Raw genomic sequence first — 25,140 nt, forward strand, 5'->3', positions numbered from 1 at the left:
TAATTTTTTGTATTTGCAGTAGAGACCAGGTTTCACCATGTTGGTCAGGCTGGTCTTGAACTCCTGATCTCAAATGATCCGCCCACTTCAACCTCTCCAAGTGCTGCGATTACAGGCTTGAGCCACCGCGCCCAGCCTACCTTTTCTTTTAAATTCTGTTTTCGTGGGGTTGAAGACGTACTCTCCCTTGCTTCTATTTCTCAGACCACACTTTCTCTTCCTTGGACATATTTTAAACTTGACTTTCTGGGTCATTCTTTTTCCTTCTGAACTCTTCCTTCAGCTTTTTCTCTTAATTTCAGTTATCAGCTCTTTTGTTGATGACTTGTGAAATCACAACTGAGTTGAATGATTTCATCATATTTATTTCTGTATTTATATATTTATTTTTTTGAGACAGAGTCTTGCTCTGTTGCCCAGGTTGGAGTGCAGTGGCGCAATCTTGGCTCACTGCAAACTACGCCTCCTGGGTTCAAGCGATTCTCCCACCTCAGCCTCCCGAGTAGCTGGGACTACAGGCACCCACCATCATGCCCGGCTAATTCTTCTATTTTTGTAAACACAGCATTTCACCACATTGGCCAGGCTAGTCTCAAACTCCTGACCCCAGGTGATCCACCCGCCTCGGCCTCCCAAATTGCTGGAATTACAGGCGTGAGCCTTCTTACCGCAATTTTGAAAAAACACTATTAACACTGGCAGATAGCATTTCAGACCTTTAAGATGAATATTTTTTATTTACACAATACACAATTTTGTGGCTTAGTGTTTACACTTAATTTTCTCATATCAGTAGATATAGAACAGTCATATTTTATAAGGATCTGTCACAATTTATTTAACCAGTCCCTTGTTTTTGGGTTTTGTTGTTGTTGTTGTTGACTATTATGAAAGTTTGTTTAACAAAATGTCTAATGTGAAAATGTACGTGACCTAATTTTTACATCATAGTAAAACAGGCCCTATGGAGAGAGGGCATGGGTTTCCCTGCTGAACAGCCATTATTTTTACTCATTCCAAGGCTTCTAACATGGTACTATTTCCTCATATTACCACCGTTCCATTATTGTTCTGTTGCCCACTAGTCACCATCTCCACACATTCATCTATCACAAGATTCATAAAGGGATCAAATCTCCACAATATTTCTTGGACATGTCTGCCACCATTTAATTTCAATGATAATTTCTTGTTCATAAATTTTTTCAACTGGGGAGGGTGAGCTTTTCTCATGGTGTCTGCTCTGTGGGCTCACAGATGCCTTGGAATGCACTGCCTCTCTCACTGTTTTGTTTCTGTTTTTTGTTTGTTTGTTTGTTTTGAGACAGAGCCTCGCTGTGTTGGCCAGGCTGGAGGACAGTGGTGCGATCTCGGCTCACTGCAACCTCCACCTCCCAGGTTCAAGCAATTCTCCTGCCTCAGCCTCCCAAGTAGCTACAGGAGCCCGCCACCACGCACGGCTAATTTTTTTGTTTTGTATTTTTAGTAGAGACAGGGTTTCACTATGTTGACCAGGCTGGTCTTCAACTCCTGACCTCATGATCCGCCTGCCTTGGCCTCCCAAAGTGCTGGGATTATAGGCATGAGCCACCATGCCCGGCCTTCCTCACTGTTTTTTGTTTTGTTTTGTTTTGTTTGAGATGAAGTCTCATTCTGTCACCCAGGCTGGAGTGCACTGGTGTGATCTTGGCTCACTGCAACCTCCGCCTCCCAGGAGGTTCAAGCGATTCTCATGCCTCAGCCTCCCAAGGAGCTGGGACTACAGGCCTGTACCACCACACCCATCTGAATTGTTTTTGTATGTTTAGTAGAGATGGGGTTTCACCATGTTGGCTGGTCTGGAACTCCTGGCTTCAAGTGATTTGCCTGCCTCAGCCTCCCAAAGTGCTGGGATTACAGGTGTGACCCACCATGCCTGGCGTAACCAGTCCTTCAATGTTGTATATTTAGGTTGTTTCCAATTTTTCATTCTGCATGTGTATCTTTGGACATTCATCCTGTTTTTTTCTTGGAATATTATTCCTGGCAGTGGAATTTCTGATGAAAGGATGTGTTTGAAGGTACTGTCAAATCTATCCTCTAAGTGTTCTGCCAAGGCCGGGTGTTGTAGCTCACACCTATAATCCCAACACTTTGTGAGGCTGAGGTGGGCAGATGACTTGAGTCCAGGAGTTTAAGACCAGCCTCGGCAACATAGCAAAACCCTGTCTCTACAAAAAAAAAAAAAAAAAAAAAATTAGCCGGCATGGTGGTACATACCTGTAGTCCCAGCTACTCGTGGGTCTGAGGTGGAAGGATTGCTTGATTCCAGGAGGCAGAGGTTGCAGTGAGCTGTGATCATGCCACTGCACTTCAGTCTGGGCAACAGAGCAAGACTCTGTCTTAAAAAAAAAAAGGGGGGGCGGGTGGAGGGGTGGGCTCTGTCGATTTATATTCCTACCAACAGTTTATGAGTGCTTGTTCTCCTATCCTCTCACCAACACTCATTCTTGCCTACCTGAGAGTCGGGAATTGGTATCATATTCATTATCATTTCATTTTGTAAGTCTTTTATTATGAAGGAGGTTAAACATTTTTCATGTTTCTTGGCCATCGACACTTGTGAATTAGCTGTTATATCCTATGCCTGTCTCTCACCTCTCCTTCCCCACCCATTGGTTGTTCTTGAGAAGTTTCTGACCAGAAAAAAAAAAATAAATCATAAACCATTAAGGGAACTGACTGACTTTTTTAAAGGCTTAGAGTGAGTTATCAGGGAAGGAAGGGAGGGAAGAAGAAAGAGAGGAAGAGGAGGGGAGAGAGGGAGGTTCTAAAGTCCAGAGGGGAAAAATCTTAGATCAAAGATTACAAACGCAAAAAAGGTTTTTTTTTTTTTGCAGAAAATTCCTATTTCAAATCAATTTTATGTGGAACTCATATACAAAACAGAAAAAAATGGAGCAGCTTTCATCAAAGTGAGAATAGGTAACCTGCTACACCTGCTCAGCCTCCTCTTGCCTGGGAGAGGCTATCCAGGACCTGCCTTGTTATTTTAAGACTTTAAAAAACTAAATTTTAAAACTACTCAACAAACAAGACTAATGTACTTGTATTCTTTTCATAAATAATGCGATGAGTTAAAATTATGCCTGTTTTGGCTGGGCGCAGTGGTTCATGCCTGTAATCCCAGCACTTTGGGAGTCTGAGGCAGGTGCATCACTTGAGGTCAAGAGTTCGAGACCAGCCTGGCCAACATGGTGAAAGCGCATCTTCACTAAAAGTATAAAAATTAGCCAGGTGTGGTGCTGTGTGCCTGTAGTCCCAGCTACTTGGGAGTCTGAAGCAAGAGAATCGCTTGAATACAGGAGCAGAGGTTGCAGTGAGCCAAGATCGTACCATTGCACTCCAGCCTGGGAGACAGAGTAAGACTCCATCTCAAAAAAAAATAAAAAAAATTATGTCTGTTTTGATAGAGCTCTCTACTTTTGAAAGAAAAAGGCATAAATGAGATCATTTGTTATGTTGTACATTATCATTCCATCTCACTAGGGTATGAACCCATGCTATTCACAACCTAGGCATCTGGTGGCATGGTACTATTCAAATTGCAAGTAGAATACTGAGAAGCAACTAATATCACCTCTAAAGAGCAACTTTGCAAATTCATACCTATGAAGTACAGGAAATTCCTAAATCTATTCCTCCAGATTTAGCCTTTCAGCCAAGGACTAATATGTCTAAAGCATAGCCACTCAAACTTCTTTTTGCTCTTTCAAACTCAAGTGCACCCACATTCATCATCTTTACCACCACATTGTTTCCCTTCTCCAGTTCCCCATTTTTTTTTTTTTTTGCAGCTTTGTGACTTTCCCTTCTTCTTTTAAGCTTATCCAGTCACTAGCTCTTATTATTTTTTCCCTTTTTATTTATTTATTTTTTTTTTTGAGACGGAGTCTCACTCTGTCGCCCAGGCTGGAGTGCAGTGGCCGGATCTCAGCTCACTGCAAGCTCCGCCTCCCGGGTTTACGCCATTCTCCTGCCTCAGCCTCCTGAGTAGCTGGGACTACAGGCGCCCGCCACCTCGCCTGGCTAGTTTTTTGTATTTTTTTTAGTAGAGAGGGGGTTTTACCGTGTTAGCCAGGATGGTCTCGATCTCCTGACCTTGTGATCCGCCCGTCTCGGCCTCCCAAAGTGCTGGGATTACAGGCTTGAGCCACCGCGCCCGGCCTATTTTTTCCCTTTTTAAATTTTTATTTATTGAGATGGAGTTTCGCTCTTGTTGCCCAAGCTGGAGTGCAATGCCATGGTCTTGGCTCACTGCAACCTCCGCTTCCCGGGTTCAAGTGATTCTCCTACCTCAGCCTCCAGAGTAGCTGGGATTACAGGCGCCCACCACCATGCCCTGATAATTTTTATATTTTTAGTACAGACAGGGTTTCACCATGTTGGTCAACCTGGCCTCGAACTCCTGACCTCAGATGATCCACCTGTCTTGGCCTCCCAAAGTGCTGGGATTACAGGCGTGAGCCACTGTGCCTGGCCTAATTTTTCCTTTACAGAGACACATAGATTTATTGTTTTCCTACTTATGTTACCATGTCTGTCTGTCTTTCTTTTTCTTTCTTTTCTTTCTTTCTTTCTCTCTCTCTCTTTCCTTCCTTCCTTCCCTCCCTTCCCTCCTTCCTTTCTTCTTTTCCTTTTCTTTCCCTCCCTCCCTCCCTCCCTTCCTTCCTTCCTTCCTTTGTTTCGAGATGGAGCCTTGCTCTGTCGCCCAGGCTGCAGTGCAGCAGCGTCATCTTGGCTCACTGCAACCTCCACCTCCTGGGTTCAAGTGATTCTCCTGCCTCAGCCTCCCAAGTAGCTGGGACTACAGGCGCGTGCCACCACGCCTGGCTACTTTTTTGTATTTTTAGTAGAGACGGAGTTTTACTGTGTTAGCTGGGATGGTCTCCATCTCCTGACCTCAGCCTCCCAAAATGCTGGGATTACAGGAGTGAGCCACCATGCCTGGCCTTTTTTCCTTTTTGAGACAGAGTCTCACTCTATTGCCCAGGCTGGAGTGCAGCAGTGCCATCTCAATTCACTGCAACTTCCGCCTCCAGGGTTCAAGCAATTCTTGTGCCTCAATTCTTGTGTAATCCTGAGTAGTTGGGATTACAGGTATGCGCCACCACACCTGGCTAATTTTTTTTTTTTTTTCAGTAGAGACGGGGTTTTGCCATGTTGGCCAGGCTGGTCTTGAACTCCTGGCCTCAAGTTATCTCCCTGCCTCGGCCTCCCAAAGTGCTGGAATTACAGACGTGAGCCACTGCACCTGGCCACCAAATTTTTATGCAATCTAATGGCAATTTAGATTTATATGAACCTGTTTAGACTTCTGACCTGGTTTCTGGACTGTTCTCTGCTCTAGGCTTGTATTTTTCTTTCAGATTATAGGATGATCAACTTTCCAAACATTAATTTTTCAATGCTATCTAAATGAGGCACAGAAAATGTCTTAGTATGCTCCCAGCATTTTGATTTCCTCTCTGACGCTTGCAACTGACTTCTTTAGTTCTGCTTTTGTTTTGGGGCCTAGTTACAGACTGTTCTTTACATTTTTCTTTTGGGACTGAAATCATTATGTCGTATTATTGCCTAGCAGTTTTGGTTCTTGTTTTTATTGCCTCAAGTTTAGCCATCTACTTGAGTTTTATGACTTTCAGTTTAGAACAAACTCTTCAACCTGGCATTCATGGCCACCCTTGACTTGTCACTCTTATCTATTGCAGAATCTCTTTTGATTTTTTTTTCAATGGATTTTTTCTGGGGTCACCATGTTGCATAACTTTAGGCAAAATCATTGATTATATTATATGTTAATGGTTTCCCATACTGGAGCATACTATGATTTATGATTTATGATTTATGTTCTGTTTTCTCAACCCATCACAGCCATTCTTTTTTCACAGTGTGGCCATGAGATGACTCCCTATAGTCTTGCCCCACTCCTCAATTTCTAGAACTGACCCTTGCCAGAAATTAGAGCTTTAAGAAATTCTGAGGCCGGGCACATTGGCTTGTGCCTGTAATCCCAGCACTTTGGGAGGCCAAGGTGGGCAGATTGCTTGAGCCATGGGCAACATGGCTCAACCTCGTCTTTACAAAAAAACACAAAAATTAGCAGAGTGTGGTGGTGTACTCCTGTAGTGGCAGCTATTCAGGAGGCTGAGGTGGCTGAGGTAGGAAGATCACCGGAGCCAGGGAGATTGGGGCTACAGTGAGTGGAGACTGAGCGACTGCACTCCAGCTGGGGTGGCAGAGCAAAACCCTGTCTCTCTTTTTTTGTTTGGTCTTTTTTTTTGAGATGGAGCTTCGCTCTTGTTGCTCAGGCTGGAGTGCAATGGCATGATCTTGGCTCACTGCAACCTCTGCCTCCCAGTTTCAAGCGATTCTCCTGCCTCAGCCTCCTGAGTAGCTGGGATTACAGGCATGTGCCACCACGCCTGGCTAATTTTGTATTTTTAGAAGAGACAGGGTTTCTCCATGTTGGTCAGGCTGATCTCAAACTTCTGATCTCAGGTGATCCGCCCACTTCAGCCTCCCAAAGTGCTGAGATGACAGGCATGAGCCATGGTGCCTGACTGTGTCTCTAAAAACAAACAAACATGATGCCCCTATCAGAAAGCAGAATTCAGATGTTAACTGAATGATGATCAACTTCCTTGTTATAAATTACTATGTTTTTATTAAGAAAATTAAAGTCACCTTGACTATAAAATCACCAAACTTTTGAAACATTATTTTCCAAACATCTTTACCTTGTTGGGTACTTTATCTTCTACTGGTTTACGTAAGATATAAGCTGGCCCTTTAATATGATCTCCTCTGAATCATAACAAAGCAAAATTTAGAAAGGAGAAATAACAAAAAGAATTCCATCAAAGATGATCAAAATGATCCCTAGCAGCTATAACCATAAGTTACAATAAGTGAAATTGAAAATGACTGATTCAATGGATTATCCGCCCAAGTTATTTGTTCAAATGCCAAGAAGTAACTTTCTTACCATAAAAGTGTTTCCATATTTTCTTTTATTTTTACTAGAGCGAAATCTCAGGTGCATTTATTATTCATATGATTAAAGCATCACCTCATTAAATTCTGCAAAAAAAAAAAATCTACAAAGCATATTTGGAACTAAAACTGAAAAAAAAAATGAAGAACCCTTACTTTGTTCTTGGAAAATTTATTTCAGTTTAAACAACAAAGCAAATGATATTTATGTCATCTAGGGACAGATGGGGGAGTACAGTCATTCTTCATAGCTGTTTCATTGCCAAACTCCAAATGAGAGACGTAATCTAGGTAAAAGACACTTATTATTCCAGGTTACATTTACCTCACAATCTGAGATCATGAAAATTAGTCAAATATATTAGAAACAGATGTACACGAAGTCTCTTCAGATAAACTGAGAAAGCGATGTCTAATGCTTTGGAAAATTCTGTTTCTACTTAGTACTCAGATTAATGAATTTTAAAGATCAGGAACATCTTTATGGGGGTTCATAAGTGTTAGGAACAATCATATGCACTTTCATCAGTTTAATATAATTATTAGGATTCAAGATGGTATTTAAAATCTAGATGTAGGCTCAGTTAGTCAATGCCAAAAGTGAAAATCTTACATTTTTTTAGAGGAAACACAAAAATAGAACTATTTGGATCTTGTCTTAATTTATAACTGATAAGTTCATTTTTAATGCTTAAAAAAATGGACATGGTAGAATTGTTACACACCTGAATAAAGGTCTCAAATAGAATGTTCCATTAACAACATCAACTCAGAAATCTAATTCACTCTACAGATTTTATTTCTGATCAACTAATCAACTTTTATTTTCTTGAGCCTGACTGCTGCTAATTATGTATAACTTGCCAGATAACTACACATCACTGATTTCCAAGCTTTTTCCATTTTATTTTTCCCCTTTAACTAAGATGCACCTAGAAATAACAAGACACTAACAAATAGCTGCAGTGGCCTTCAAAATTTCTTTTACTGGCCAGACGCAGTGGTTCACACCTGTAATCCCAGCACTCTGAGAGGCCGAGGTGGGTGGATCACCTGAGGTCAGGAGTTCGAGACCAGTCTGGCCAACATGGCAAAACCCTGTCTCTACTAAAAATACAAAAATTAGTTGGGCGTGGTAGTGGGCACCTGTAATCCCAGCTACTCAGGAGGCAGAGGCAGGAGAATAGCTGGAACCTGGGAGGCAGAGGTTGCAGTGAGCCAAGATGGTGCCACTGCACTCCAGCCTCGGCAACAGAGGAAGACTCCATGTCAAAAAAAAAAAAAATTCTTTTACTAACTAACTGATTGTATTCCAGTGAAGGCTAATGCCATTTTTGTGTGTGTGTGTGTGACAGAGTCTCACTCTGTCTCCCAGGTTGGAGTGCAGTGGTGCTATCTTGGCTCACTACAGCCTCTGCCTCCCAGGTTCAAGCAATTCTCGTGCCTCAGCCTTAAGAGCTGCTGGGATGACAGACATGTACCACCACGCCTGGCTAATTTTTGTATTTTTGGTAGAGATGGGGTTTTGCCATGTTGGTCAGGCTGGTCTTAAACTCCTGACTTCAGATGATCTGCCTGCCTCAGTCTTCCAAAGTGCTGGGATTACAGGCGTGAGCCACCCACTCAGCCCAATGCCAAATGTATCCAACAGTCTTTGATTCCAGAATTACTTATAATAGAACACTACATCATCTACAGAAATCTTGATCAATAACCTAGATAACCTAGTTTCTAGATTATTGATCAAGATTTCTATAGATGATGTAGTATGTACATTTCTGTGTATGTTATTAATCAAGATTTCTGTGTAAGATCTAGAAACTAAAATGCATATTAAGAAATTAAAACTTACATCTCATAACCAATTATCTTTCTAAACAATTTACAAACATAAAATATATAATATTATTTAAAATAAATATACATATAATATATAGTTTCTACATTCTCATACAGGCTTAAAAATGAGGTAATAAAAACTGATTAAACCTTTTACCATTCTGGAAATGGCTTAGGGAAATGATGATGAAATTTTTTTTCTTAGGTCTTCATTTTTTCCTTCAATACTTCTAAGTACCTCTTTTTCTATGCTGAAAAGTTATGCAAAAAATCCTTAAGCTTTGTTGGATAGTCTGTCATCACCCCAGTTGCTCCCAAATCAAAAGCTCTTTTGTATTCTTGTTCTTCATTTAATACCCAAATATACACCTGAAAATTAGAAGTGTGAGAAGGATGAGAAGAAATGTTAAAATAGAAAATTATTTTTATAACAGTATTTATCCACTACAATCTTGGTACATTTAGAAATAACCTTTTAAAGCTATCATTTAAATAAATCATTAGATCCTTTTTTAAAAGTTCACTTTGTTCCTTACAGGAATGAGGGGTGTTAAAAAAAAATTCACAGTGCTTATTAAATATACACTCTCCTGGCTGGGCACAGTGGCTCACGCCTGTAATTCCAGCACTTTGGGAGGTCAAGGCGGGTGGATCATCTGAGGTCAGGAGTTCGAGATATGCCTGGCCAACATGGCAAAACCCAGTCTCTACTAAAAATACAAAAATTAGCCAGGTGTGGTGGTGCGCGCCTATAATCCCAGCTACTTAGTAGGCTGAGGCATGAGAATCGCTTGAACCGGGGAGGTGGAGGTTGCAGTGAGTCAAGACTGCACCACTGCACTCTAGCCTGGGTGACACAGCGAGACTCCATCTCAAAAAAAATAAAATAAAATAAAATAAATATATATATATACACACACACACACACACACAAACACTGGCCCACCTCTCTGGCAACAGCTATTCTGTACATAAGAGGAATCTAGATCCAGAAATGCCAATGCTTTATTGCTAACTGTATAGGAAGAGCTTAAGGTCCTCATTTGTGGATCAGTAAAGCAGCAGTATCAGAGTCAAGGGCCAAACTAAGTCAGTTAAAAGTTCTTGCCCTTTATATTTGTGTTAAACTGGTGAGCTATGCTGCTTCCAAAATGCATCATTCCAGAAACTTACTTGAATGCCTCGAGCAGTTAGGTGGTCAAACAAAGCTTTCCTCATTAGTAAGCTAGAAAAGAAAAAGCATAAATGATTTAGGAATCTAGTCTTTAGTCCTAATTTAGTCAATTTAGAGTTTAGTAATTCCTAGTTAATTTAATCCCAATGCTTCAGCAATAAAAGAAATGGTCTCAAGTAATAATGGCTGTTGGGAATTAATTTATGTCTTAATTGCTGGATCTCCTTTCATTGCAGGCTGCTGGTTGGTGGACAACCAGAACCTCCTTTCTACTCCTTACTGCTACCAGATCTGTCGGAGACCCATTCTTGTTGACATAGCTCAATAGAAAAGAGGCTGCCTCATTTTCACTGCTGAAGAAGGAGAAAGAGCTGGCTTTCCTTTCTTACTATTAATATGTGTTCCTAACTTTCCAAGTTAAAATAAGTCAACAAATGCAGGTCAATTTCTATAGCATCATAGTTCATTACACAATGGATTAGTCTTTTGTAAGCTATGTTAGAAGCATTATGTCCATTAATTACACTATCCTATGTCTAGGGAAAAAAACATTTTTTTGTTCCAAGTAACTCACTGATAAGTGAACTTTCAAAATACAAATCTCTTGAGCAAGATAGGAATTCACTGCGCTGGAAAGACATTATTTCTATTCTGTTATGTCTATTAGAATGATTAAATAACAGAAACTAGAAATCATGTGCTTTTGACACAAATTAAAAATGCATCTTGTCAGTTAATAGGGTTGAAAAAAGAAAAAAAATGCATCCTGGTTTTACATGAGCACAAAAAAAAAGGCATCCTTGAAAAACTAGAGCTTAAATCGAGAATAAAGCAAAAAAGAATAAACACTGACACAGAGAAAAGATAAAACTAATTGTTTAGGACTCTTTGAAAAAGGTGTTAAGGCTGGGCGCGGTGGCTCACACCTGTAATCCCAGCACTTTGGGAGGCTGAGGTGGGCAGATCACTTGAGGTCAGGAGTTCAAAACCAACCTGGCCAACATGGTGAAACCTTGTCTCTACTAAAAAATACAAAAGTTAGCCAGGCATGGTGGCAGGAGCCTATGGTTCCAGCTACTCGGGAAGCTGAGGCAGAAGAATCACTTGAACCCCGGAAGCGGTGAGCCAAGATCACACCACTGCACTCCCTGGATGACAGAGCAAGACTCCGTCTCAAAAAATAATAATAATAATTAAAAAAAATAATAAATAAAATAAGAAAAGAAAAGAAAAAGGCATTAAATAATAAAAAGTTGTGATTTGGGACTATTAAAATATTTAAGCATGCCGGGCGCGGTGGCTCAAGCCTATAATCCCAGCACTTTGGGAGGCCGAGACGGGCGGATCACGAGGTCAGGAGATCGAGACCATCCTGGCTAACACGGTGAAACCCCGTCTCTACTAAAAAATACAAAAAACTAGCCAGGCGAGGTGGCGGGCGCCTGTAGTCCCAGCTACATGGGAGGCTGAGGCAGGAGAATGGCGTAAACCCGGGAGGCGGTGCTTGCAGTGAGCCGAGATCCGGCCACTGCACTCCAGCCCGGGCGACAGAGCGAGACTCCGTCTCAAAAAAAAAAAAAAAAAAAAAAAAAATTTTAAGCATTCAAGGTTCCATCTTAAAGCAAAATATAGTACAATTATTTTGTGATTTTTACTAAAATTAAACTCAACATGTCTAAATTAAGGCATTTTCTTTAAAGTTGATATCCACTCTATAGGTGAGATTTCCTTTCTGCTAAGTCTTGGTGCAGAGCAGATTTTTCTGAGAAACGGGCTGTAGGCAACATATACTTTTATATATATGGTGTTGTTACACGTCTTTTCACCATGCTTGGTGGAAACAGCAAGTAAGAAAAAGGGAATGGTTCTTTAACCTAGTTCTGCTACTAACTAGCTAGACAACCCCAAGTAAATAATTTAACTGGGTATATGGTGGCTCAGTTTTCTCATGAAGTTGGACCAGATTATCTCTCAAGATTCTTCCTAAGGTTTTGTGATTAGTAATTAAGATATTTCTAAATGAGTCATACACATTTTACATAGCAGGTACTCAATTTGCCCTTGTTATAAATTACATGTGGAAAGCTTGCACTAAATTTTAAGGGTAGTATTTAATAGCTGAAGCAATAACTTGCATATTAAGAAATTAAAATTCTTACAGATCAGAAAGCCAGATGAGAAATTTCTGACTTCTGGACATGGTGTGTGGTTCTTTTAGCCTAGGGTAAAATAAAGTTTGAATTACAAATTAGAAACACAGAAATATATCAGTGTGATGAAACAGATTCGAAAATGAAAACAGTGCTTTGTACTTTGTATATTCTCAAAAATATTTGTAAAAAGGACAAAAATAAAACAAAGGCCAGTTGGGTTCTGTTTGCACTGGTCTCAAGCTAACTTTTTGCCATCCCTATTCAAAAGTTAAAAATAAATAAATAAATACATAAATAAATAAACAAATACTGTCTTTCCAGAGACCCTGGTGCCCTAAGCTCATATCTCCTTTCTTTTTTGGTGAAATGTTTCTCCTGCTTTGTCTGCTACAATTTAGTATGTGGCAGATTTAAACATATAACAGAACTGTATTATAGATTAAAGTAAGCTGTTTACCATGTGTTTTCCTTTCCTTTAAAATATCTGTAGGCCGGCCGGGCGCGGTAGCTCACGCCTGTAATCCCAGCACTTTGGGAGGCCAAGATGGGCAGATCACGAGGTCAGGAGATCGAGACTATCCCGGCTAACACGGTGAAACCCCGTCTCTACTAAAAATACAAAAAATTAGCCAGGCATGGTGACGGGTGCCTGTAGTCCCAGCTACTTGGGAAACTGAGGCAGGAGAATGGAGTGAACCTGGGAGGCAGAGCTTGCAGTAAGCCAAGATCGCGCCACTGCACTCCAGCCTGGGCGACAGAGTGAGACTCTGTCTCAAAAAAAAAAAAAAAAAAAAAAAAAATTCTGTAGGCCAGGCACGGTGGCTCATGTGTGTAATCCCAGCACTTTGGGAGGCTGAGGCTGGTGCATCACCTGAGGTCAGAAGTTCCAGACCAGCCTGGCCAACATGGCGAAACCCCGTCTCTACTAAAAACATAAAAATTAGCCAGGCATGGTGGCATACGCCTGTAACCCCAGTTACTTAGGAGCCTGAGGCAGGAGAATCGCTTGAACCCAGCAGGCAGAGGTTGCAGTGAACCAAGATTGTGCCACTGCACTCCAGCCTGGGCGACAAAGTGAAACACTGTCTCAAAAAAAAAAAAAATGTACTAAATAAAGTACAAGTCCTTTTTTCCATAACTCTGGCCCCAGTGGAAAGTCCTGGTTGCAATTTCAGGAATCTTAGGGATTTAGTAGCTCAAATACTGACTACCTCATTAAACAATCACTATATTGTCTTAGAAAATATCCACTGTCTTCCATAGAAGTATTAAAACACACAAAAGATATCCTACTTGTGTCTTAATCCATAATCAGTTTCTCTAAAAACTTTTAGAGAAAATATTAATTCCATGGAGTTTGTTCTTAGGTCTGTATTTCAGCAATATTTGCTTCTAAAAGGAACACATGAAGATAAATACAGAGCCAACAGTCCACTCCAGGCCAGATGAAAGCTAAGTACTTTAGGAATAAATGTTTTATTTATTTATTTAGAGGCAAAGTCTTGCTCTGTCGCCCAGTCTGGAGTGCAATGGTGCAATCTCGGCTCACTGCAACCCCCACCTCCCGGGTTCAAGCGATTCTCCTGCCTCAGACTCCTGAGCAGCTGGGATTACAGATGTGCGCCACCATGCCCAGCTAATTTTGTATTTTTAGTAGAGATGGAGTTTCACCATGTTGGCCAGGCTGGTATGGAACTCCTGACCTCAGATGATCCTCCTGCCTCCGCTTCCCAAAGTGCTGAGATTACAGGCAGGAGCCCCTGGCCCGGCCAGGAATAAATGTTTAGGGATAATTTTAATCTAGCAAATAAAATAGGGTTTTGTTTTTTTTTTTTTTTTTTTGGTAGACAAGAAGTGTTTTCTATTGTTTTGTCTGAGAAACAGCCACAAAGACTGTTCATAAATATAATTTAGGAATAAATAAACATGTTCATCACTAAGATACTGAAATTGGAAAACAGGCATGAAATAGAAGTTGAGCACAAGAGTACTGACTAAATTGTTTTTCTTTTCTTTTTGTTTTTTTTTGAGATGCAGTCTTGCTCTGTCGCCCAGGTTACAGTGCAGCGATCTTGACTCATTGCAACCTCCGCCTCTGGGGTTCAAGTGACTCTCCTGCCTCAGCCTCCTGAGTAACTGGGATTCTAGGTGCCCACCACCCTGCCCGGCTAATTTTTGTATTTTTAGTAGAGAAGGGGTTTCACCATGTTGGCCAGGCTGGTCTCGAACTCCTGACCTCCCATAGTGCTGGGATTACAAGCATGAGCCACCACGCCCAGCCAATTGTTTTTATTTTTTTTTCTTTTCTTTTTTTTTTTTTTTGAGAAGGAGTCTCGCTCTGTTGCCCAAGCTGGAGTGCAGTGGCGCAATCTCGGCTCACTGCAACTTCCGTCTCCCAGGTTCAGGCAAGCCTGGCTAATTTTTATATTTTCAGTAAAGACGGGGTTTCACCATGTTGGCCAGGCTGGTCTCAAACTCCTGACCTCATGATCTGCCCACCTCGGCCTCCCAAAGTGTTGGGATTACAGGTGTGATTGCACCTGTAATCCCAACATTGCACCTGGCCTGCTTTTCTTACCAATATTGTTTGATGACTGCTACACTAACGATCAGCTTGATGTTTTCCCCCAAGTAATTAGCTTTATTGAGACATGCTATAAAAGAGGAAAGCTCTTCAGCTCGATTTTTTAAAGTTCTGTTGGATATGAAAAGTGTTTTCATACAAGTAAAATCACATTTAAATGATCTCCCCAACAATTCCAAATTCCTTTGTCATAATTCAGTTATGAATCTACAGCTAGAAATCACATTCTAAGTGTGTAGAATTTTGAGATGAAGCTATCATTCTTTATAATAACAAAGATAACAATAAAAGCTATCACTTATGAGTGCTTAGTATTTATCAGGCAATCTAAGTGTTTTTATGTACCTATGTATTTTTACAATCTATGTATTTTTATCTTTCTAGTAAATTAGCAAGTGAAATGCAAGGCTTTTCTGGTAGAGGAATTATGTAAATATAAAAGGATCCTGGCTGGGCAAGGTGGGTCACGCCTATAATCCCAGCACTTTGGGAGGAGGTGGGTGGATCACCTGAGGTCAGGAGTTCGAGACCAGTCTGACCAACATGGTGAAGCCCCCGTCTCCACTAAAAATACAAAAATTAGCCAGGTGACGTGGTAGGTGCCTGTAATCCCAGCTACTCAGGAGGCTGAGGCAGGAGAATCACTAAACCTGGGAGGTGGAGGTTGCAGTGAGTCGAGATCACACCTTTGTACTCCAGCTTAGGCCACAACAGTGAAACTCCATCTCAAAAAAAACAAAACAAAACAAAACAAAACAGTATCCTATATAAGCTAACTGTACCCTTTTATTTTCCTATCTCCAGAGGCTTTTATGGTGGTGGTAGTTTTTCTTCCTAAATGTATTACAGTAATACCATTGTTTAATTTGGAGTTTAATGGAATTTCAGCTGGGTAGAGCTGTCAATGAAGTAGAAAGAAGGGAAAGTGGAGGGCAACTGCTATTTGATGTGAGAATAAAAGAATTATTGACCTTCTGTAATTAAACTAAATTCCTTTTATCTGATTTCTGACTATACAGGCACAGAAAATCATTATAATCTGAGATGGGTCCTGATTATTTGTTTTAGAGAATGTGTCTTATATAAAAATGCATAATATAGATCAGGTAATAGAACATGGAAATCACTACAGAAATCTCTTCTTCATCATTGATGTTGATATTAGTGAGCTTTTATCTTAGTCTTTCTATAATTGATAATTAATTTTAAAATAAAAGGGTAACCACTTACTTCAGTATAATAGAAGGCATTGGGATTTCAAAAAACTGTTCTCGAATGGGCACAAAGGGCAAGAGGCCAGTGAAGAAAAGGCCAAGAATGAGCAGGACACGTTGTAGACTGAAAAGTATAGGAATATCTGAATTCTAAAAGACACAAGCAATATTACATGTTACTTTTACAACCGCTCAAATAAAGAGGATTACTTCACAACTCTCAATATTTCCCAAGACAATATTTTGAAATCTATTACAAGCATTCCCAGGATTATGAATATTTATTTGCAAATAACACTACACTTAATAGTGGTTAGTCCTTGACAAATGGGTCAGGATTGATCGTGGAGCCTCATAGTGTAATAATGTTACTAAAATTTCTCTATTGCCATCTCTGCTTTTGCAATACCACTTCTGTCTGTTGGTTAGGGTACCTACAGCTAAAGACTAAACATGTCAGAATCCAATGGAACAAAATGAAAAGATGAAAAGATGGAATATTCAGTAACTTTACTCCTGTTTAAAAAATATGTAGCTATATATCTCTATATATGAGTATATATAGATACACATCAATACTGTTGCAAATGTGTCATCTTTTAGCTATGTTATGAATCAAATATAAAATACAAATAGGATTTTGTAAACTAATTCAAGAATCTAACCACCATTTTAAGTTTCTATTGGAAAAAATGCTCAATATCCCAAAAGTTTAAAAATACAAGATAGACATACATATATATATATATAATTTTAATTGTGCTAAAATACACATAACATAAAATTTAAGATTTTTTTTTTTTTTTTTTGAGATGGAGTCTCACTCTGTCACCCAGGCTGGAGTGCAGTGGCACAATATCGGCTCACTGAAACCTCTGCCTCCCGGGTTCAAGCAATTCTCCTACCTCAGCCCCCCAAGTAGCTAAGATTACAGGCACACACCACTATGCCCGGCTAATTTTTTGTATTTTTAGTAGAGATGTGGTTTCACCATGTTGGCCAGGCTGGTCTCAAACTCCTGACCTCAAATGATCTGCCTGCCTTGACCTCCCAAAGTGCTGGGATTACAGGTGTGAGCCACCACGCCAGCCAAAACTTAAGATCTTAATCATTTTTAAAATTTATTTTTTCACCACCCCCACCACCCACCACCCAGCAAAATTGAATGTCAATCATTTTTAAATGTACAGTTTGGTGGTTTTAAGTATATTCACACTGTTGTGCAACCAAAGTCCAGAAGTCTTTTCATTTTGCAAAACTGAAAACAACTCTATGCCCCCACCCCCCAACTTTTTTTTTTTTTGAGACAAGGTCTCACTGTCACCTAGGCTGGAGTGCAGTGGCACAACCAAAGCTCACTGCATCCTCGACCCTGGCTCAGGTAATACTCCCACCTCAGTCTCCTGAGTTATAATAGATGGGACTACAGGCTTGTGCCACCATGCCCAGCTAATTTTTGTATTTTTTGTAGAGATGAGGTTTCACCATGTCACCCAGGCTGGTCTCGAACTCCTGGGCTCAAGCAATCCACCTGCCTCAGCCTCACAAAGTGCTGGGATTATAGGCGTGAGCCACCTTGCCTGGCTAACTTTATACCGTTAAACAACAAATCTCCATTCCCTCTCTCCTTGCCCTTCTATGTGTATATATGTATGTGTGTGTGTGTGTGTGTGTGTGTGTGTGTGTGTATTAGACAGGGTCTTGCTCTGTCACCCAGGCTAGAGTACAGTGGCCGGATCATGGCTCATTGTAGCCTAGACCTCCCAGGCTCAAGTGATCCCACACCTTAGCCTCCCACACAGCTGGGACTACAGACACACACTACCATGCCGAACTAATTTTTCAAAAATTTTTTGTAGAGACAGAATTTCATCATATTGCCTAGGCTGGTCGTGAACTCCTGGGCTCAAGCATTTCTCCTACTTCAGCCTCCCAAAGTGCTGGAATGACAAGCGTGAGCTACCATGCCAGGCCCTGTTATATTTACTGAGAGAAAAAAAATTACGCTTACAGGGAACTTTTAATAAAAACATAACATATTTTTTTAATCACATAAAAGTAATTTATTTTAAATAGTTCTAGGCTGGGCACAGTTGCTCACGCCTGTAATCCCAGCACTTTGGGAGGCCAAGGTGGGTGGATTCACTTGAGGTCACGAGTCCGAGACCAGCCTGGCCAACATGGTGAAACCCTGCCTTTACTAAAAATACAAAAATTAGCCGGGCCTGGTGGCATACACCTGTAACCCCAGCTACTCGGGAGGCTGAGGCAGGAGAATCTCTTGAACCCGGGAGGTGGAGTTTGCAGTGAGCCAAGATTGAACCACTGCATTACAGCCTGGGTGACAGAGTGAGACTCTGTCTCAAATTTAAAAATTATATAAATAAATAAATAGTTCTAAATTATCTACTTCTTTATTTTTAAAAAAACAGAGTAAATAAGTTTGAGAATTTATTTTGCCCCTTTGTTTACATGGTGCTTTGTAATGTTTTTGGCTTACTTATATATAGGTGTTTCAGCTGTAAGAAAATATACAAGTCACTGCAAAATCTTGAGTTCTGCAAATTCATACACTAAGGATAACAGAGCTTATAGGGAAAACAGGGTTAGGGGCTGACCCTCAAAACTTACAGCCAGGTGCGGTGACTCACACCTGTAATCCCAGCACTTTGGGAGGTTGAGGAGGGTGGATCACTTGAGGTCAGGAGTTCGAGATCAGCCTGGCCAACACGATGAAACTCTCTCTACTAAGAATACAAAAATTAGCCGGGCATGATGGCAGGCACCTGTAATCCCAGCTACTCTGGAGGCTGAAGCAGGAGAATTGCTTGAACTCAGGAGGTGGAGGTTGCAGTGAGCTGAGATCGTGTCACTGCACTCCAGTGTGGGCAAGAGTGAGACTCTGTCTCAAAAAAAAACTTGGCTGGGCACAGTGGCTCACGCCTGTAATCTCAACACTTTGGGAGGCCGAGGCGGGTGGATCATCTGAGGTCAGGAGTTCAAGACCAGCCTGACCAACATGGAGAAACCCCATCTCTACTAAAAAATACAAAAATTAGCTGGGCATGGTGCCGTGCATCTGTAATCTCAGCTACTCAGGAGGCTGAGACAGGAGAATTGCTTGAACCCACGAGGCGGAGGTTGCAGTGAGCCAAGATTGTGCCACCGCACTCCAGCCTGGGTGACAGAGCGATGCTCCATCTCAAAACATAAAATAAAATAAAATTAAATTAAAAATACTTATGCAACTTTGGAACCAGAGCACTAAAAGAAAGAACCATTACATTAAGTGTGAAAGAGTGAAAAATCATTAAGTGCCACATTTTCCCACTACCACTATGTGCCCCAATTCCTTTAATGTTTCTATTTTGAGTTTACATCTGGAAATTAAAGGACTAATGTAAAATTCTTATAAGTCATACTGTAAGAATTGCAAAAGTAGGCTGGCCGTGGTGGCTCACACCTGTAATCCCAGCACTTTGGGAGGCCGAGGCTGGTGGATCAGCTGAGGCTGGGAGTTCAAGACCAGCCTGACCAACATTGAGAAACCCCATCTCTACTAAAAATACAAAAAATTAGCCAGGCGTGGTGGTGCATGCCTGTAATCCCAGCTACTCGGGAGGCTGAGGGAGGAGAATCATTTGACCCGGGAGGCGGAGGTTGTGGTGAGCTGAGATCGTACCATTGCACTCCAGCCAGGGCAACAAGAGCAAAACTCCATCTCAAAAAAAAAAAAAAAGAAAAAAAAAAAAGAAAAGGAAGAAAAGAATTACAAAAGTTGTGTCAATTATATAGCATGTTGGTAATATGAATGACAAATTTTATTGAGACATTTTTACTGTAATGTTTGGAAATTGCTGCTGAAAGGTTTTTGGAGTTTTTAAATTAAAAAATGACAGAAAGCCAGAGGCTTCTGGAAAAATATGGGAATCAAGGGAAAAGTTCTGTGATTACAGGCCAAAAGTGAGCCTTTTATTTTGAAAGAATTACAGACTTAATCTCAGCACTTTGGGAGAACGAAACAAGATGATTGCTTGAGCTTAGGAGTTTGAGACCAGCCTGGGCAATACAGTGAGACTGCATCTCTACAAAAAATTTAAAAATTAGCCAGGCATGGTGGTACACACCTGTAGTATAGTATAGTCCCATGCAGCCTTCACCCAGCTTCCCCAAAAGGTGACATTGATGTAACTATAGTATAGTATCAAAACCTGGAATTGACATTGGTACCTTACTGTTCATTAGACTACAAACTTTATTCAATTTTCATCAGTTTTTAAACACCACATTCATTTGTTTGTGTGTAGTTCTATGCAATTTTAACCCATGTATAGATTCATGTAACCACTACCACAATCAAGATACAAAGCTATGGCCGAGCACGGTGGCTCACACCTGTAATCCCAGCACTGTGGGAGGCTGAGGCGGGTGGATCACCTGAGGTAGAGAGTTTGTGACCAGCCTGACCAACAAGGTGAAACCCCATCTCTACTAAAAATACAAAAATTAGCCAGTGTAGTGGCGGGCACCTGTAATCCCAGCTACTCGGGAGGCTGAAGCAGGAGAATCGCTTGAACCCGGGAGGCGGAGGTTGCAGTGAACCAAGATCGCACCATTGCACTCCAGCCTGGGTGATAGAGTGAGTCTCAAAAAAAAAAAAAAAAAAAGAAGAGAGATACAAAGCTGTTTCATCACCACACAAGAACTTTTTCTTGTATTGGTGCCCACTCTCTACCCTACCCTACCCTAAGTCCCTGTCCCCTAATCTGCTCTTCCAGGCTACAGTTAATGGAATCTACAATACAGTTTGAGGTTGATTTTTCACTAAGCATAATGTCTTTGAGGACCATCCAGGTCGTTGCATGTATCAATAGTTCATTCCCTTTTACTGCTGAATAGTATTCCATTGTATGGAAATGTCAGAGTTTGTTCAGTCATTTACCCACTGAAGGTCATTTAGGCTATTTTCAGGATTTTGCTTTTATGAATAAAGTTGCTATAAACATTCATGTATAGGTTTTAGGGACTGTGCCTTCATTTTACATGGAAGGCTGCATCTCCCTGGTAACATATTTTTATTAAAAAAAAAAAATGCCTGTAATCTCAGCATTTTGGGAGAACAAGACAAGAGGATTGCTTGAGCCTAGGAGTTTGAGACCAGCCTGGCCAATACAGTGAGACTCCATCTCCACTAACAATTTAAAAATTAGCCAGGCATGGTGGTACACACCTCTAGTCCCAGCTACTCAAGAGACTGAGGTGGGAGGATCACTTGAGGCCAAGAATTCAAGATCAACCTGGGCAACAAAGTGAGACCTTGTCTCTGCAGAAAAAATCGAAAAATTAGCCAGGCATGGTGGCATGCACCTGTGGTCCAAGCTACACAGGAGGCTGAGACAGGAGACCATCTGAACCCAGGAAGTCAAGGCTGCAGTGAACCAAGATCACACCACTGCACTCCAGCCTCAGTGACAGAGCAAGACCTTGTTTTAAATAATAATAATAAAATAAACCATTAAATTAAAAAAAATTCATTTACAGGTTTTTGTAATCATATATTTCATTTTTCTGGGATAAATGTCTAAGATTGCTGGGAGTTATGGAAGAGTCTAAATTCTAAGTTCTTTTTTTTTTTTTTTTTTTTTTTTTTTTGAGACGGAGTCTTGCTCTGTCACCCAGGCTGGAGTACAGTGGCCGGATCTCAGCTCACTGCAAGCTCCTCCTCCTCTCGGGTTCACGCCATTCTCCTGCCTCAGCCTCCCGAGTAGCTGGGACTACAGGCACCCGCCACTTCGCCCGGCTAGTTTTTTGTATTTTTTAGTAGAGACGGGGTTTCACCGTGTTAGCCAGGATGGTCTCGATCTCCTGACCTCGTGATCCGCCCGTCTCGGCCTCCCAAAGTGCTGGGATTACAGGCTTGAGCCACCGCGCCCGGCCTAAATTCTAAGTTCTTAGGAATCTAAAGCCACTCAGCCCAGTGATTACTGTGTTCTCTCCTTTTGTACACAGTTACCTTGGGATCTCTCAGGCCATGCTGCACATAAAACTTACTTGCTTTAGGCCAGGTATGGTGGCTCACACTTGTAATCCCAGCACTTTGGGAGGCTGAGGCAGGCAGATCACTTGAGGTCAGGAGTTCGAGACCAGCCTGGCCAGCATGGCAAAACCCCATCTCTACTAAAGATACAAAAATTAGCTGGGCATGGTGGCACGCCCCTGCAGTCCCAGCTAGTCGGGAAGCTGAGGCAGGATAACTGCTTGAACCCAGGAGACGGAGGTTGCAGTGAGCCTAAATCATGCAACTGCACTCCAGCCTGAGCTAGAGTCTCCAAAACAACAACAACAACAACAACAACCACCACCTTACTTGCTTTAGTGGGAATCTCAATTATACTCTGAATTGTAATGATGCTGACTGTGCATGTTTTTGCCTTCTCTGCTAGGAAGGAAGGCCTGCCCAAAGAGGTTTTTTGTTTTGTTTGTTTTTTAAGGCTAGTCAAATGAAGCAGTGGGAGTGGAGAAATAAATAAATCTGTAACTGGTTGTAATCAATTAATTGTAAACACCATTACACTCAGATCAGCCACCAAAGAGTTCTTTGTATTTGAAAATTGCTACTTATATCATGATATTTCTTCTATATTACAGATTATTTCAGCATCTTCAATGCTCAAGATTTTTTAACATCTTAAATTTCAAATTCTCTTAGCTGATGATGTATGTAAATTTGCTTATGAAGGTTTAACTATACTTTTAAAACATATAAAATTAATTTTTATCCACTTTGTTTTTTTTTTGAGACAGAGTTTCAGTCTGTTGCCCAGGCTGGAGTGCAGTGGTGCGATCCCAGTTCATTGCAACCTCTGCCTCCTGGGTTCTAGCCATTCTCCTGCCTCAGCCTCCTGAGTTCCTGGGATTACAGGTGCGCGCCACCATGCCCAGCTAATGTTTGTATTTTTAGTAGAGATGGGGTTTCACCATGTTGGCCAGACTGGTCTTGAACTCCTGACCTCAGGTGATCCACCTGCCTTGGCCTCCCAAAGTGCTGGGATTACAGATGTGAGCCACTGCGCCCGGCCGACATATTTTTTTAACCAGAAAATTTTCAGTGGGTAGATGGTCCTGCTTTTATATCTTGCTTAATAATCATGATCTTGCATGATCTTGGCTTAACTTGCTTAAATCTATTTGGAAGTTATAGAGTTGAGGAACCGAATTTTTTTCTGTATTTTTTTTCTTAAAGATAACAGGATTTTTTTTTGAGACAGGGTCTGGCTTTGTCACCCAGGCTGGAGTACAGTGGCAGGATCTTGGCTTACTGCAACCTCTGTCTACCAAGCTCAAGCCATCGTTCCACCTCAGCTTCCCAAGTAGCTGAGACTACAGGCACGTGCCACCATGCCTCGCTAGTTTTTGTATTTTTAGTAGAGACAGGGTTTCCTCATGTTCCCTAGGCTGGTCTCGAACTCCTGAGCTCAAAGTGATCTGTCCGCCTTGGCCTCCCGAAGTGCTGGGATTACAGGGGTGTGAGCCACTTAGCCTGACCCTAAATAATTTCTTTTCCTTTCTTTCTTTATTTTTTTTTTTTGAGATGGAGTCTTGCTCTGTCCCTCAGGCTGGAGTGCAGTGGCGCGATCTCAGCTCACTGCAGTCTCTGCTTCCCAGGTTCAAGCAATTCTCCTGCCTCAGCCTCCCTAGAAGCTGGGATTACAGGAGCACGCCACCACGCCCAGCTATTTTTTGTATTTTTAATAGAGACAGGGTTTCACCATGTTCGCCAGGCTGGTCTTGAACTCCTGACCTCAGGTGATCCGCCTGCCTCGGCCTCCCAAAGTGCTGGGATTACAGGGGCGAGCCACCGTGCCCAGCACTTTTTTTTTTTTTTTTAATAGAGTTGGAAGTCTTACTATGTTGCCCAGGCTGGTCTCGAATTCCTGGTCTCAAGCGATCTTCACCCCTTAACTAATTTCTTTCTTTAAAAAAAAAAAATAGGGCACGTGTTCTCAGGATTTCCTAAGGGCTGTGTCACAGGCAAAAGAAAATTAAAAATAATTAATAATAATAATAACAGACAGGGGGTCTCACTATGTTGTCCAGGCTGGTCTCAAACACCTGGGCTCAAGCAATCCTCCCACTTTGGCCTCCCAAAGTGCTGAGATTACAGGCATGAGCCACCGTGCCCAGCTAAATAATTTAACTCAAAATTACACAAAAAATTTCAGTTACCTAACACAAGACAGTGATTAAAAGATAGAAACCATATTTTTTCCTTTAATACACATAATGAAATATTGGTAAGCAACTAACACTAACATGTGAAAATAATAATTCCTTGAACCAGTTCAACTGCATTGATCTTATATTGCTAGGTCCAAATCCATTACCTCTACTATATTAAACTTCTGGCTAGTTGCTTCCACCCAGTACCATCTACCTGTGTATGAAGGTTATGAAATAAGATAAGTTTTTTTTTGTTTTTGGAGACAGAGTCTGGCTCTGTCACCCAGCTTCCCGGGTTCAAGCGATTCTTCTGTCTCAGCCTCGCGAGTAGGTGGGACTACAGGCACGTGCCACCATGCCCAGCTAATTTTTGTATTTTTAATAGAGACGTGGTTTTGCCATGTTGGCCAGGCTAATCTCAAACTCCTGACCTCAGGTGATCTGCCCGCCTTGGCCTCCCAAAGTGTTGGGATTACAGGCGTGAGCCACTGTGCCCAGTCTGAAATAAGGTAAGTTTTAAAAATTATTACTGTAATAGGGGCCGGGCACAGTGGCTCACACCTGTAATCCCAGCACTTTGGGAAGCCAAGGTAGGAGGATTGCTTGAGTCCAAGAGTTTGAGATCAGAGTGGGTAACATAGTGAGACCTCATCTCTACTAAAGATTTAAAAATTAGCTAGGTGCAGTGGTGTGTGCCTGGAGTCCCAGTTACTTGGGAGGCTGAGGCAGGAGGATCACTTGAGCCCAGGAGTTTGAGGCTACAGTAAGCTATGACTGCACCACTGCACTCTAGCCTGGGTGACAGAGTGAGACCCTATCTCTAAAAATGAGAAAAAGAAAAAAAAATTATTAGTATAATAACTTATCATTTATAGATACAAAAACAACAACAAAAATAGACAATTCTGTATAATTTTTGAA

General features: G+C 41.3%; 1 protein-coding gene and 1 pseudogene across 5 annotated transcripts in view; both read right to left on the bottom strand.

The window, feature by feature from the left end:
* Nucleotides 1-901: 901 nt before the first annotated feature.
* Nucleotides 902-1,372, bottom strand: LOC107127749 (small nuclear ribonucleoprotein G pseudogene; annotated as a pseudogene).
* A 5,663-nt stretch (nt 1,373-7,035) lies between these two features.
* Nucleotides 7,036-25,140, bottom strand: part of GDPD1 (glycerophosphodiester phosphodiesterase domain containing 1) — a 59,939-nt gene continuing 41,834 nt past the window's right edge. For 4 of the 5 annotated variants that reach the window (XM_074019109.1, XM_074019110.1, XM_045376073.3 and 1 more), the window contains 4 exons: nt 16,016-16,149; nt 12,208-12,267; nt 10,048-10,099; nt 8,973-9,243 (listed from right to left, as the gene is read on the bottom strand). In XM_074019109.1, coding sequence (XP_073875210.1) covers nt 9,121-9,243; nt 10,048-10,099; nt 12,208-12,267; nt 16,016-16,149 — 369 coding nt within the window. In that variant the 3' untranslated portion in view covers nt 8,973-9,120. Of the gene's footprint in view, nt 8,047-8,972; nt 9,244-10,047; nt 10,100-12,207; nt 12,268-16,015; nt 16,150-25,140 lie in introns of those variants that run through there. The other variant, XM_005583866.4, reaches the window with a different exon arrangement.

Source organism: Macaca fascicularis, chromosome 16 (assembly GCF_037993035.2).
Source record: "Macaca fascicularis isolate 582-1 chromosome 16, T2T-MFA8v1.1".
NCBI lineage: Eukaryota > Metazoa > Chordata > Mammalia > Primates > Cercopithecidae > Macaca > Macaca fascicularis.